The sequence below is a fragment of the Enhydra lutris genome, unplaced genomic scaffold, assembly GCF_002288905.1.
Source record: "Enhydra lutris kenyoni isolate GAN:26980312 unplaced genomic scaffold, ASM228890v2 scaffoldscaffold22, whole genome shotgun sequence".
In the NCBI taxonomy this organism is placed as follows: Eukaryota; Metazoa; Chordata; class Mammalia; order Carnivora; family Mustelidae; genus Enhydra; species Enhydra lutris.
Window position 1 is genome coordinate 39280594 of NW_019154106.1, and position 16154 is coordinate 39296747.

At 41.1% G+C, this 16154-nt stretch overlaps 1 protein-coding gene across 3 annotated transcripts in view; it reads right to left on the bottom strand.

Annotated features, from left to right (window-relative positions):
- Positions 1-16154, bottom strand: part of LOC111149686 (neural EGFL like 1) — an 836166-nt gene that overhangs the window by 660172 nt on the left and 159840 nt on the right. For all 3 annotated transcript variants that reach the window (XM_022506910.1, XM_022506909.1, XM_022506908.1), the window contains one exon: positions 481-577. In XM_022506910.1, the coding sequence (XP_022362618.1) occupies positions 481-577 (97 nt within the window). The remainder of the gene's footprint in view (positions 1-480; positions 578-16154) is intronic.

Here is a 16154-nt window from a genome sequence, read left to right on the forward strand (position 1 = left end):
GGCATTTCGAAGTAGGAGATTTTTTAAAAACCTCTACTCTACCATAGTGTCAGAAGCAAAAGTCTCCCATTCTATTGAAGACGACTTTCTTAAAATTTCATGATGTTTTTAACTACATTTTATCACTGTATGCGGTTTCAAGAAGTACAACAGTGCAGTTATTGTATTATTTTCATGATAGATAAGAAAACCAAAGCTCACAGAACTTGAGATTTGATACCTATCCACCCCAATATTCTGTGAATGGAAACCAATCTGAAGGTTATCTTAAGCCTCTCAAAATTAGGTCAGTAAGAAACACATAGAGGATCATTTACATTATGGATCATCCATACTTGGCAGTAGAGTGAACTCTGTGACCTTGAACAAGTCACTTAACTATGCCTAGGTTCAAAGCACCTATTTCATAGAATTGTTGTGACAATTATTCATGTCGAGCACATAGAAAAGCCCATGGCAGAAGTAGAAAGAAGTGCTTACTTTGAATAAGCCATGCTTTTGGTTGCGTTGACCAAGCCATAAGTTGCTTCCTAGGGGAAGGTTGGTTTCAGGAGGGTCTATCACACGTTCATAAATTCTGCAGGGACAAAGAATGCAGTTATTAATAAACAGCTCAAAACAGAACCAAAAGTTATTCATGTTGTTTGAAGTCCTCATGGCATTAGCTGCTGGTATATTACAAAGCCGTGATCACCAAGACTGCATGGTACTGGCATAAAAACAGACACATAAAAAAAAAAAAAAAAAAAAAAAAAAAAAAAAAAAACAAAGAGAGAGAGCACCGAATCCTAACCACTAGACTCAGCTCCGGTCATGGTCCTAGGGTCCTGGGATCGAGCCCCAAGTCGGACCCTCTGCTCGGTGGGGAGCCTGCTTCCCCCTCTCTCTGCCTGCCTCCTTGCCTACTTGTGATCTCTGTCTGTCAAATAAATAAATAAAATCTTTAAAAAAAAAGAAGAAAAAAAACAGACACATAGATTAATTGAACAGAATAGAGAGCCCAGATATGGACCCTCAGCTCTATGGTCAACTAATCTTCAACAAAGCAGGAAAAAATAGCCAGTGGAAAAAAAGACAGTCTCTCTAATAAATAGGGCTGGGAAAATTAGACAGCTATATACAGAAGAATGAAACTGGACCATTCTCGTATACCATACTAAAAAAAAAAAAAAGCAAACAAACAAAAAAACAACTCTAAATGGATGAAAGACCTCATCATGAGACATGAATCCATCAAAATCCTAGAGGAGAACATAAACAGTAACCTCTTCAACACTGGCCACATCAACTTCTTTCAAGACATGTCTCTGAAGGCAAGGGAGACAAAAGTGAAAATGAACTTTTGGGACTTCATCAAGATAAAAAGCTTCTGCACAGCAAAGAAAACAGTAAACAAAACAAAGAGGCAACCCACTGAATGGGAGAAGAGATTTGCAAATGACACTATAGATAAAGGGCTGGTAACCAAGTTCTGTAAAGAACTTCTCAAACTCAACATGCAGAAAACAAGTAAGTCAAAAAATGGGCTGAAGACATGAACAGACACTTCTCTGAAGACATACGAACAGCTAACAGACACTTGCAAAAAAATGCTCAACATCATTAGCCATTAGAGAAATTCAAATCAAAACCACAACAACAAATGCTATAGAGGATGTAGAGAAAGGGGAACCCTCCTACACTGTTGGTGGGAATGCAAGTTGGTGCAGCCACTTTGTAAAACTGTATGGAGGTTCCTCAAGAAGTCAGTAGAGCTACCCTATGATCCAGCAATTGTACTACTGGGCATTTACCCCAAAGATACAGATGTAGTGAAAAAGAAGGGGCACATCACCCCAATGTTCATAGCAGCAATGTCCACAATAGCCAAATTGTGGAAAGAGCCAAGATGCTCTTCAACAGATGAATGGATAAAGAAGATGGGGTCCATATATACAATGGAATATACTCAGCCATTCGAAAGGATGAATACTCATCATTTGCATCAACATGGATGGAACTGGGGGGTATTATGCTGAGTGAAATAAGTCAAGCAGAGAAAGACAATTATCATATGGTTTCACTTATATGTGGAACATAAGAAATAGTATGAAGGACATTAGGAGCTGGGAGAGAAAAATGAAGAGGGGAGGAATCAGAGCGGGAGATGAACAATGAAAGACTATGGACTAAGGGAAATAAACTGAGGGTTTCAGAGGGGAGGGGGTAGGGAGCTGGGTTAGCCCAGTGATGGGTATTAAGGAGGGCACAGATTGCATGGAGCACTGGGTTGTTACAGGCATTGTTACAAGCTTGTAACAACCTTGTTACAACCTTGTTGTTACATTCATTGTTACAGGCAAACAATGAATCATGGAACACTACATCAGAAACTAATGATGTACTCTATGCAGACTAACATAATACAAAAAAAGGAGGAGGAAGAGGAGGAGAAGGAGAAGAAGAAGAATTCTGGGTGGGGAATTTCAGGTAATCTCAATTATTCTGGATGGCCTGTCTGTTCCTTGCACTCTTCAGTTCTTGGAGCAGCTACAGGAGAAGTCAACTCCAGGTACTTCAGAAGGTCTGACAATTCATCAGGCCTCCATTCTGGAAGGGATCTGCCTGCCACCTTCCAGAGTGACCTGTTCCTCCAGTGGCTCCCAGAAGGCAAGACTGAGAGACCGCCCACTGTGTCACAGCCAGTGAACAAGTATGAGCTGTTGCAGCTGGGAGCGGTCACACTGCAGCCTTGTGACTGAGCCACCTGTCCGTCACTCTTATTCCCCACTGGAAAAGTGCTCTTTCCTAACAATACATGCAAGGTACTCAATGGAGAAAGCTGTCTGTACTAATAATCTTTTCATTATAAATGGATGCTCAAAACATAACCAAGACAATGTAAGTCTCCCTTAAAAAGACAGGCTGTTTTCTCCACAGGAATGCAACACCTTTCACATGTTAGAATGAATGATTTTAGATAAAACAATCTATCAAAATTGCTCTCACCCAAGAAGTTGCTCTACACTTGCTTTAAAAGGGTTTTTTTCCTAATATTTGCCAAAAGAAAAAAAAAAAAACAACTAGAAATGAGCCAAATTTACAACAAAAGTGAAACGCATAAGTTATAGATCAGCTTGATGTAATTTACTACAGTCATTAACAGTGACAAATATGCAGGTTATGAAATATGGGAAAGTACAGACAAAATAATTTTCACTGGAGGAAAGTAGAATGTAAAATTATTTACGAGCTATGGAGACAAGGATGCAGAAATTATGTTCCTGGGTGGTGAATTTCAGAGGACACAGGAAAGAAATGGAAATCGGTGTATTTAGGTTAAGAGGAAGAAGCATAATTTTCTGTGAGGTTGTTTTACTAATACATTGAAGATACTGTCAAACTATTTATCTGAACCTTTCATTTTAAAACATTTTGCATCTGTCAGAATGAGAAGAGCTTTCAATTTCAATGTTCTGTTTTGTTTTGTTTTTTGGCTTTCAATATGCCACGAGGTGAGCTCCAGTGATCAGAGTGGGCTGTTAATCAATGTTTATTAAGTACAGGAAAGATTAAAAAAAAAAAAAATCAACTTTCTATCATGCCTTATCTTCCCAAGTATAAATGCTCCTTCGGCCTTAAAAATAGTGGGCCTCAGATGTTTGCTTTCTCATTTATTAGCTTAAAGCAGGGCAGTGACCCGGCACCTGTGTCAAAAGGGTGTACTGATTTCAGGGGTCACACAGCCCCCATAAGGATCCCCTCCTGATGCCAAGAACATCTGCTGGCTGCTGCCTCTCCCCACCCCCAAACCTCCCACCCCCAGCCCTGCCAATTTACTCCAAGTGGTGGACCTCACTAGAGAATTCCACGTAGCAGGCAATATCAACAAACCAGATTCAGACACAGCAAAATGAAGAGAACTTAGAAACAGGGTCCAAAAAAAAAAAAAAAAAAAAACCCCAGATTGCAGGTTGTTGGTGGGCGGGGGGGTTGGCACAGGGATGGGGTAACTGGGGGATGGGCATTAAGGAGGACGCCTGATGGAATGAACGTGGGCAACTGATGAATCAGTACATTCTGCTCCTGAAACTGACGATACACTGTATCTTAACTAAATCGATTTTAGACATTTTCTTAAAAGGAAAGCAGAAAAACCAAATTTGAGGGACAGTCCACAAAATAACTGCCTGTGCGCTTTCAATTGTCCAGGTAAGAAAAGGAAAGACTGAGGAACATCTGCTGATTAAAAGAAACCAAAGGGATGGGACGCCTGGGTGGCTCAGTCAGTTGAGCCGCTGCCTTTGGCTCAGGTTGTGATCCCGGGGTACTGGGATCGAGTCCCGCATCGGGCTCCTTGTCCAGTGGGGAGCCTGCTTTCTCTCTCTCCTTCTGCCTGCTTGTGCTCTCTCTCTCTCTGACAACAAATAAATAAATAATCTTTAAAAAAAAAAAAAACGAAAGAAAGAAAGAAAGAAAAGAAACGAAACCAAAGGGACATAAAAACTCCACGTGACGCAGGATCCTGGTTTGGACCTGGGAACGGGTGGCGGGGTGGGGGAGTCCTATGCAAGACTTCGGTAGGAAAATTGGTGAAACTTGAACTCTAGATTATATACTATTATTGTACTGATGTTCAATTTCCTGGTTTTCGAGAATTGGTCATGTATATATTTAAGTGCCCTGTTCTTAGGAAATACATACTGAAGTATTTAGGGGTAAAGTCCTGATATTTGCAACTTCTTCTCAAAGGTTTCAAAATAACAGTGTGTCTATGTATAAATACAGACACATGTAAACACACATTGTGCAGAGAGAAAACAGAATCTGGGCCAAGTGTAGGATTGTTTTTTGTGCCATTCTGAAAGCTTTCTTGTAAGATTAAAATTATTTAAAGTAGTTTAAAGATAGTTTTGAGACTACAGTAAAAAAAGAAAGAGGGTCTGTAAAATATTTAACTATAAATACACACATTCAAAATAGCTTTATATCTATTAGCCAAGGACACCTACAAATTTAAAGACTCACAAAGGCACATGGTAGTGTTTTCCCAAGGGATTGGGAAGGGCAAAGGGGAGGAAAAAGTGAATGACTGAAAGATGAATGAATGAAACAAAACAAGTATTGCACAGATAAATGCTGGCAACACATCGTAAGCTAAGAAGAGTCTCATATCCCTATCTGAACCTCTTTTCCAAAGGGAGTGAGGCCACCGACGTGCCAAACAAATACAATCTTGGCAGAAGTGCCAAGCCCTGGGTTACTGTTTTCAGGGACTGGCTCAGGCCGACAGGCAGGTGAGGCCCAGTGATCTGTCACTTAAATCTGGTATCACGCAAGTCAAATAAAAAGTCAAATCTAACAGAATGAACTCCTTGGTTTCCCGTGTGGTCAGGAAATGGAAACTTGATACTCCAGTGTTTTGGTTCATGAGGTTTCCTTCACATCAAGATCAGATTGTCTACAATGTGTCTGATATGGTGTTGGCTCCCAGCACACACACAGCAAAATTAATATGGCCAAGTCCTTGTCCTCAGGTCAAATGCCTGAGCCAGGACGACAACACACAGGCACACACCTTATCTTTCAGTGAGGTGCAGTGATCTATGAAAGCAGAAAGGAGAACAGAATTCTGTCATAATCGGAGAAGACTTGCCAAAGAAGGGAACACCGGAGCACATTTTTTGGATGAAAAACAGAGTGGAGCTGACACGCAGACAGAACGGCCAACACTTACTCAGTGTGTGCCAAGCAGTGCACGTGGAGGGCTTTCCATGGGTTCATTTGCTTATCCTTCATGACACCACCACCAGGGAGGTGTTCTGGGTGCACCATGGTTAAATACCTTGTCCGTGGTTAAATGCTTTGTAAATCGCAAAGCTCTATTTGAGCCCCAAACCCTAATCTGTGCTACTCACTCAAGTGAGTTAAAATTCCTGACTTGATTTACTCATCAAAAAGGAAAGGGGAATGAAGCATGAGAGACTGTGGACTCTGAGAAACAAGGTGAGGGTTTGGGAGGGGAGGGGAGGGTCATGTGGGGATGGATGAACCTGGTGGTGGGTATTAAGGAGGGCACGTATTGCATGGAGCACTGGGTGTGGAGCATAAACAATGAATCCTGGAACACTGAAAACAATAAAATTAAGATGCTTTTAAAAAAAAAAAGAAAAGGAGCGCCCGGGTGGCTCAGTGGGTTAAAGCCTCTGCCTTTGGCTCAGGTCATGATCCCAGGGTCCTGGGATCGAGCCCCACATCGGGCTCTCTGCTCCGCAGGGAGCCTGCTTCCTCCCCTCTCTCTCTCTGCCTGCCTCTCTGCCTACTTGTGATTTCTCTGTCAAATAAATAAAATCTTTAAAAAAAAAAAAAAAGAAAGAAAGAAAAGAAAAGAAAGAAGGAAAGAAAGGGGAAAACAAGTTCATGGGCTAAAGCATGTGGCCAACACTGGTTAGCTCTCCCAGAAGCCCCTTTTCTCTCCCTCCAGCGCTCACAGCTACACTGCATTTCCAGCCGACCTCATAGCTGGGGGTGGCCATCTCATGTGAGCAGACGTACAACCCTTCCAGGCCCACCTTTTCCCCAAATGTATCTCCTTCGGGCATCTTTCAACATTCCCTCCTCCACCTTGTCTTTCAGCTAACTGGAGGAGACAGAGAGTGAAGAGGCCACAAATGGAAAGCCACAGATGGAAGATCCTATATTCCTAAATGACATGGAATTCCTAAATGACATGGAAAGGCCACCTGCCAGCAAGACACACCCAACGCATGCTACCTAAGCAATAAAAATCTATGTTAACCCACTGAGATAAAGATTTTCTGTAGTTGTGGCCAGTATTATTTGCCCTAGTACGCCCCAGTGAAAATCAAAGAGGACTGATGTATTTTCATGCACACAAAGCCAAGAGATAGCAGAGATAGGATGGTGTAGCAAAGACGACATGAATTCAGGATAAAACAGATTTGCATTTATATTCTAGTTCTGTATTCTACTGGCTGTATGACCTTAATCAAGTTATTTCTCTGTACCTCAGATTCCGCAATTAAACAAACAAACAAACAAACCCAGAACTATTACTGGTGATGGTATGGGTTGCCTTGAGGCGTCAATGAAATACGTGTTTAATGCCTTGGCACTTGGTAGGTGCCAAGTTAAACTCTCTGTTAAACTCCCAGGTGCCTGAGAATGCCGAGAATCACAGGTCCCATGACCCACTGCAGACCACTGGCTGCATCTCCCACTGACTGAATCTACTGAAATGGGACTACCAGTAACTTAGATGCCTGCTTGGGCTTTGCAATATAGTTTAAAGGAAGGACATCACCTGTCTCACGGAGTGTATTTAAAGATATGCCATGTCAATGTCAAAATTCAAGAACCTATTATCTACTTTGTCTCAAGTTTCTTCCACTTTGAAAGTTTTATAGCTCTAAATTTCTTTTCACTTACAAATTTAAAAGCTAGGACAAGTAAATAAGTAATAGGGAGGGGGGGAAAAAAACAACCAAAGGAATCAACAGCATTCATTTCTGTTACAGTTTAACCTTTTCAGTTACAGAGTAAACTGACAACTTAGATACTAAACTGTGGATTAAAAATTTTTAGACAAAGTATATTTTCTAAGACATCCTAAAATCTTTGTATTTTCATTTAGTTTTAAAATATTCATTGGATTCTTTTCATTCTTTCAAGCCATAAATCAAACTTTTCTACATTATTCTAAGTTCTAAGCAAACTTTTTTTTAAGGGAGAGCGAGCAAGAGACCAAGGGGAGGAGCAGAAGGAGGGAAGGAGACTCCCGACTGAGCATGGAGCCCCAGGCGGGGCTTGATCTCAACACCCTGAAATCATGATCTGAGCCAAAACCAAGAGTCAGACACAACGGACTGAGCCACCCAGGAGCCCCCTGGGCAAACATCTTAGGATTTTTATATCCTTCCTAAATATGAAGTTCTTTAACATTTAACAAGATTGACTTTTGTTCAAAGTTCATCATAAATTTATGTAAGGTTAGGGATGCCTGGGTGGCTCAGTCAGTTAAGCATCTGCCTTCAGCTCAGGTCATGATTCCAGGGTCCTGGGATTGAGTCCCACATCTGGCTCCTTGCCCCGCGGGAAGCCTGCTTCTCCCTCACCCTCCACCTGCCGCTCCTCCTGTTTATGCTCTTTCTCTCTCTCTGACAAAATCTTTAAAACCAAAAGACTTGAATTAAGAAAAAAAAATTACATAGATTTAGACAAAGACTCAAAAAGAGGTAGATGATTTGCTAATTTATTACACTGTGTGTTTAGATACACAATAACCTAACCAATAACCAATTGGTAATAACCAATAACAATAACCTAACCAATAACAACCAACAACCTATCAATACACTGTTCTTATAGGAGTAAAATAGGACAGGACATCATTCCTAATACTTTTGTTCAGTCCAGTATTAGGCACTTTGTGAGGAAAATTTGGGACCTGAACTGGTTTTAGCCAATCCATAGAAAAGGCTTCTGGGAAAATGAAGATGGCTCCAGTGAGCAGAGGTCCTCACTTTAAATTCTTACTTCAGACTGCCCTCATACACCCCTTTTAAAATACATATCCTGCCTGCCCTGCATGTTAGTTCTTTACCCATCTCTGAGAACCTCCTCACCTGGATGACCCATCTGGACCTACTCTCTAGCACTTGACCGTAGGACCATGTATCTCTCACTGCTCACTGGAATCTCCAGGAGTCTGATCCCAGCTGAGCCTGCTTTCTCAGACCTCCCTGCCAAGAAAGAAGGAATTGATCTTTTCTGGTACTCTGGACCCAACACTCAGACCCCCAAGTTGTGCCTGGAATTCCTAACTGCTACAACCACCAATCACCTGCTGAGTGTGCAGGAAATAAAACCCGCAGCACAACATCCTTGCATCTGCTCCGGGGTCTCCTTCCCCTGGACCTTCCCTGACCATCCTATGTAAAGTAGCAACTTACCACCCATCACTCAGCTTATTCTCTTATCAAAGCAAATAAGTCTCCAAAATTGTCTTGGCTCTTTCTTGACTGACTGTCTCCTCCTACCAGAAGCAAGAATCTTGGAAGCAGGGACCTAATCTATCTTATCTTGTCAGTATCCCTAACATCTAGAATAGCGCTAGTTAAAGCAGATGACTACTCCATCTACTTATTGAATAAATGAATGAATGAATGCTCCCTGATACTATCTTCAAAAGAGGAGGGCTACAGGCAGATAGACAAGCTCTAAAGTAATTCAGCAAAGACTTTAGGGGGACAAACTTGACATTTTCCTGCAGATACTGCAGTCAGTGAAAACAAGTGAAATGTGAGCATGCTATTCAAGGGTCTTCCTTCACCTTCTCCAGTTCATGAGATCAACACAAGACGACCGAACTAAAGAGCAAGATGGGCCCCTCTCAGTTTTTCACCCACAAAAAAAAAAAAAAAAAAAAAAGATAGGGATAGCTGGTTTGAATCTGTCAGGCAGACAACTCACTAACAGGAAAACCAGATAGGACAAGAGAAATAGTAACTTGAAAATTAATTAGATCAAATGCAGTCCTTTTGATAAGCACATGATTTAATGCTAAAGTTGAATGCATTATAATCAGTCCAAATTTACCACATTCCCACAGGCTGTCTGATAGAAATCAGGTATTCATCCTACACCATCTACAATCTACCCTTCCTTACGGCTAAAGAAAATTCAGTTCCTACATAGGCATGTTTCTAGGCCTTGCGCTCAAACGAGGCACTGTCTATTAAGCTATATTGGGAGAATGTATGGGAAGTTTGCATACCATCAGTATTCATGAGTATTTTAACATGTATCTCATTTCTAATACAAAACCATGCAAAATTAAACAACCAGTCAAACATAAAAACTGCCTCAGAAGAACAAACAATGCAAAGAACAACTGATACTTCTCGTCAAAGTCACTCCCTGAATCCAGGGCTCACATCAGGAATTTTCTTCACAAGGTACAACATCTCTTTATTCATGACTTTGGTGAAGAACGCCGTACCTAGTGACTGTCCCATCTGCTTAAAAGACCAGTCAATATTCCATGAAGTACTCGATTTTCTGTGAACAGATAAAACCCTCAGAGCTCGACATAAAGCAATGCAACGGTTCAACAACACTACTTATGAAGGAATATTGGATTTCTATTTACCTAGATGAAGACAGACGTCTGAAGGGACGCCACGGTACCTTTCCCAATTATAGACAAGAATGATTTCCAATGTAAACCATGTGGATCAACATGTATTATGCTGCTGTTCAATAAGACAATATGAAGCCCAAATGGCATGCTAAATGAAGAGGTTTATCCTGGGCTTTGGCTGGAGTTGAAGAAAAATGTTCACATTCTCCCTCAAGAGGAAAGTTGCAATGACCTTCCCTTGCCAGACAAGAGCCTCACCCTCCACTGCCTTTTAGCTGGTACTAGTGAATACCACAGTGCTCTTTGGAGAAAGTGCTCTATGCAGAACACAAAGCAATTCCCATGCTGTTCCCCCCTCACTAAAAGGTGGTAATGACTGCAGGGGAGGCTAAGTCCCTTGTTGGTCTTATGTCAACAGGGGCGTAACACAATCCTCCCAGTCTTGGTATCATAGGGCAAACATGGGAACTGAGTTCTTCACCTCTACTTAAATGAACAAATCATCTATAGTATCATTAGCAGTATTTTTGGCCCTGACAATTGCTGCACATTCATGGCCATCTACAAAATACTTCCTCAAAACATACGGGAATGTTTGCTAACTGTATACATTGATGAGTTACTTGTTGAATTTCCATGTCAGGTGGCCGGGGCTATTAATCATTTACTAACATGGAGTACACATCACACAGAACCAGAAAAACATGAAAGGAATGCCCGCAAAGAGGAGCTCTGCAGGCTCCTCCCACCCATCTGTTTAACAAAACCAGCTGACAGCAGATGTCTAGATTCAAAAAATGTACCTCTGGCATTTATACAGGAGAAAATAGACTAGTCAGGGGAGTGGATTATAGGCATGAACACACTATGCCCCCAACATGTAAGAACTGAATTCCAAGCTAAATCCATTCAGAGCTCAGGAGGGAGGACAGTAGCCGGGCTCAGCAGGTTTCTGAACTGTTCCTTGCCAGCTGGATGCAAAAGAAGTACAAATGCAAACAAAAAGAGGCAGCAAAGTTGAAATCTGGAAGGAGATACCTTTGCTGAGGTAAATGAAAGGCCAATAGTGTTCAAATGAGATTAGAAAATACTTCTGGAGAGACTCTGCCAGAGAAGAGGTTCTCTCCAGAGAGAGGAGACAAGTCCTCAGATGACCTACTTCATCCACTTAGAAAACACTCAAATTCATACCTTTACCAAGTTAATTTCCAAAATCGATGAAGAACTTCCACAACTCAAAACCAAAACAATAATGCAATTAAAAATGGTCAGCAGACACCAACAGACATTTTTTTCCAAAGAAAACAGATATGAACAGACACATGAAAAGATGCTCAACATCACTCGTCATCAGGGAAATGTGAACCAAAGCCACCATGAGATCACTTCACACCTGTCAGAATGGCTAAAGTCAAAAATAGTAAGTGTTGGCAAGGAGGTGGAGAAAAAGAAACCCTGAGGCCCTGTTGCTGGGAATGCAAGGTGATATCAACATTGTGAGGAACAGTATGGAGGTTCCTCAAAAAATAAAAAATAGAATTGCCATAGGATCTAGTAATTCCACTACTGGTTATTTACCCAAAAAGTTGAAAACACTAGAAATATTCAAAAAGATATATGCACCCCTGTATTTATTATACCATTATTAACAATAGCCAAAGTACAGAAGCAAACCAAGTGTCTGTCCCTAGAAGAATACACACAAACACACACACACACACACACACACACACACACACACAGTATATTACTCAGCCGTAAGAAAGAATGAAATTTTGCCCTTTCCAACATGGATGAATCTCAATTTAAAGATTTTTTTTTTATTTATTTATTCATTTGACAGATAGAGATCACAAGTAGGTAGAGAGACAGGCAGAGAGAGAGGAGGAAGCAGGCTCCCCGCTGAGCAGAGAGCCCGATGCGGGGCTCGATCCCAGGACCCTGGGATCATGACCTGAGCCGAAGACAGAGGCTTTAACCCACTGAGCCACCCAGGCGCCCCGGATGAATCTCAATTTAATACTCAGCAAAGGCAGAGGAAGACATACCATATGATTTCACTCATGTGTAGAAGAAACAAGACAACGAAAAAAGAAAAGCACACTTCTAAATACAGAGAAATGGTAGTTACCAAAGAGGAGATGGGTGGGGGAATGGGTGAAATACATAAAGAGAATTTAAAAATACACTTATGATAAGCACTGAGTAACGTACAGAACCATTTAATCATTATATTGTACACCCAAAGCTAATATACCGCATGCTAATTACACTTAAATTTAAACAATTCATACCTTTGTTACCTACCAACTAGATCTTGCTATCTCCTTTATCTTTCCTCATCTAGGTCTCCATACCAAGGTATTTTCCCTTCTTAACCATATTTATGTCCCTAAGAGCTCTCTCTCACTACTTCTTACCAACCATTACTCTCCGCCAGAAGTTCATGATTCAGATACCATTCCAAGATAATGCTGACTGTGGATCCGGGTAGACAACTGGCTCTGTTAGGTCTGTCCTGTTTTGTGTTTTTATTTATGATTTGGCAGTGTACTGACAGATGTGCTTGAGTTTCTGGGAAAATGAGAAGTTGGTATGATTGTTGCAATCATTCCAGATTTAGGATATACCATCAGGGTTAAGAGAAACATTAATAGGAAGTAATTAGGGCCAAATAGGATGAAATTTAACATGGAAAGATGGAAGGCTCCATGCTTAGAGACAATGTTGCTCAAAGACAGAATCTGAGACCTATTACTTAACGGGAATACATATTGAAAAATATTCAGTCATTTTGGTCCACAGTGAGCTAAGATAAGGCTGTCAAAAAGGATGTTGTGATCTTAAACTGTACCATAAGATAATTATCTCATTACAATCTGAACCAATCTGTCCAGAGATAATCACACTTAGTTGTAGAAACTTCTCAAATGCTGAATAAACTTTAATGAAAAAAAAAAAAGGAAGATTGTGAACCCAATCAAATGATGAATGGTTGGGGCGCCTGGGTGGGTCAGTGGGTTAAAGCCTCTGCCTTCGGCTCAGGTCATGATCTCAGGGTCCTGGGATCAGGTCCCCCACATCCGGGCTCTCTGCTCAGCAGGGAGCCTGCTTCCCCCCCTCCCCTGCCTGCCTCTCTGCCTACTTGTGATCTCTGTCTGTCAAATAAATAAAAATCTTTTTTAAAAAATGATGAATGGTTGAAGGATGAAAGAAGGTTCAGTCTGAAGAAGTAGAGTAAGAGACAGCATGATAAAGTCTTCAAATATCTGGAGGATTGTCACGTACAAGAGGGATAAGACTCATCCTGCGTAGCTAAAAGAAGGAAAATTTATACCAGTAAGCGTAAGCTATAAAGAGGCATTTTTGGCTCAAGATAGGAAAAATCTTCTGAAAGTCAGAAAACACAGAGGGAAGTAACAGCCTTGGGAGGCAGTGAACTTCCACAGGGTGGAGGACCACTCACTTGGCAAGGACAGTAAAACTCAAGCTCAGACACAGCCTCAGAATTCCGAAGAGCTGCCTCTGAGTGCCTACTCAATGCCAGAACTTTACACACTTTATAATCCTTAAACCCTGAAAGTCAGGCATTGCTGTACTCAAATGACAGATGTTCAGAGCTTAAATGACCTGCCTAATACTGTTCAGTAAAGAGTGAAGCCTAAATTCAAATCCAGGCATACATTTCTACCATTCCATACTGCTTTATAATCCCCTACAGATCCTACACTTACAAAGTCAAATATTAGCAATGGGTGAAACAGCGTGACATACAGAAAGATCATGGGACTAGAGTCAGAAAACCTCTGTTCGTGCCTTACCTAAATTATTTATGCTTTGTGAACTGGGACAAGTTACTGAACCTTTCTGAACCCTCAGTTTCTTCAAACTTTTAATAAATAAAAAAACTACTGCACAGGTTTTCAATGAACATAAAACAGATGATCTAAATAAAACTATGTTGTAAATTATAAATGCTTTTTTAAAATGACTTAATGTGGGGGCACCTGAGTATCTCAGTCGTTACGCATCTGCCTTCAGCTCAGTCATGATGCCAGGGTCCTGAGATCGAGCCCTGCATCAGGCTCCCTGAGCTGCGGGAAGCCGGGTTCTCCCTCTCCCACTGCCTCTGCTTGTGTTCCCTCTCTTACTGTCTCCCTCTCTATATGAATAAATAAATAAAATCTTTAAAAAAACAAAATAAAATGAATTAATGTTATTAGGTAAGATCAATACTCTTATTTTCACAGAAGAATCTAAAAGACACTTTAAAACATTTTCAGGGAAAAAAAAGCAAAAACCGCATCTAAGCTACTTGGCTCAACTTCTTCGAGAACAGTACCCAACATCAGCCTTCCAATTTCATTAAGAGCATGGGGGTAGCAACTTGAGAGCAAAGGGGGCTAAGAACCCCCTAAATCACTCCCTATGTGTTACCACTGATGGCACAGTGAAGCCAAAGTCATTGGTCCCTTGTTACCCAGGAGTTAAGACAAAATGCACTGCTTACAGCATTCAATTATGCCCTACGCTAGCTGACTCCAAAATATTTGCTGATAATCCTGAGTGATAGTTTAGTTAACTGTGTTTTATTATTCAGCTAGATGAAAATTTAAATGTTATGTTAAATCGAACGCCTCCTGTTCATATGACGCACACATTGGTAACCAGGACTCTCAGGGTCAGAGAGGACATTGAAGGTATTCTGATCCAATGTCCATCTGCCACTTGTTATATTAATATAGGAACACCCAAAAGCCATCTGTCAAGCTTAGAGTGTATGTGACATCCTCATGTAACATTTTAAAGCTTCACAGAACAAATGGATGTGTCCCTAAAGGCTTCATGATTGACCATTTCCAAACAATCCTTGTGAAATATATCAGGGTCTAGTAGCTATGGTAAGGGACAAGGGGAATATTTTTCTCCCTCCATTAAGTCTTAATACAATCACCGACCAACCCTGACCTGTAACTTTTGCATTCCCAAAATACAGGCAGACAGAGACCTGTATTCTTTGACCTCTTTACTTTTCCAGGACCTTGGAAAGCACCAATGAGGTCCTTAGGCAGCTCCCAAACCTGGGTAGACAAGATAGCCTAGTAAGATTTTCAAAGATACAGACTCCTAGGCTCCTCATAAAAACAGACTTCTAGGTACCAGTCTGGCCTCACTGCAGAAAATAAACTCTGATGGAGGGCTTATTTGAATCATGTGTTCCCTCAAACAGCAGTCACAGAGCTTCTCCAAGGGTCTATTTCTAGTTAATGAAAAACACAAGAAAGCAGTAAAAAGAAAACTTCAGCATCCCATCCTTTTGGAGCACCTATAAATAAAAATTCTCCTGATCATGCCCCATTAATAACTACATAGATGATGGATGGATAGATAACATACAGGCAGGCACTCAAATTTTGACAAGATTGTATCCCCGGTCTCCTGGAACCTGCATTATAGTGTAGATGAAAAATAAACAAATAACATTATAATTTCACATAGTGGCAGACGCTATGAATATAAACTAAGATGAGCTGGAGATCCCCATTTACGCCCTCCAAATACACTCTTTGGCCCACTTTGCCTTACTTTATGGCAAAGCACTGACAAGTTCTCTCCCTCTCCCTTTTGATTCCAGTTGGCTTCAGCCGAAGGAAAATGCCAGCAGGAGGGCAGAAAGGACTGACGTTGGGGTACTAACATATAGAGCACTCAGTACAATGTGCCAAACACAGTGCTAACTGTATAATGGTAGCTGCTCCTATTAAGAACAAAACTAGGGGTGCCTAGGTGGCTCAGTGGGTTAAAGCTTCTGCCTTCAGCTCGGGTCATGATCCCAGGGTCCTGGGATCGAGCCCCACATCAGGGTCTCTGCTCAGCAGGGAGCCTGCTTCCTCCTCTCTCTCTCTACCTGCTTCTCTGCCTACTTGTGATCTCTGTCTGTCAAATAAATAAATAAAATCTTAAAAAAAAAAAAGAACAAAACTAATGAAGGTCCTTGACTAAGGACCTTCTA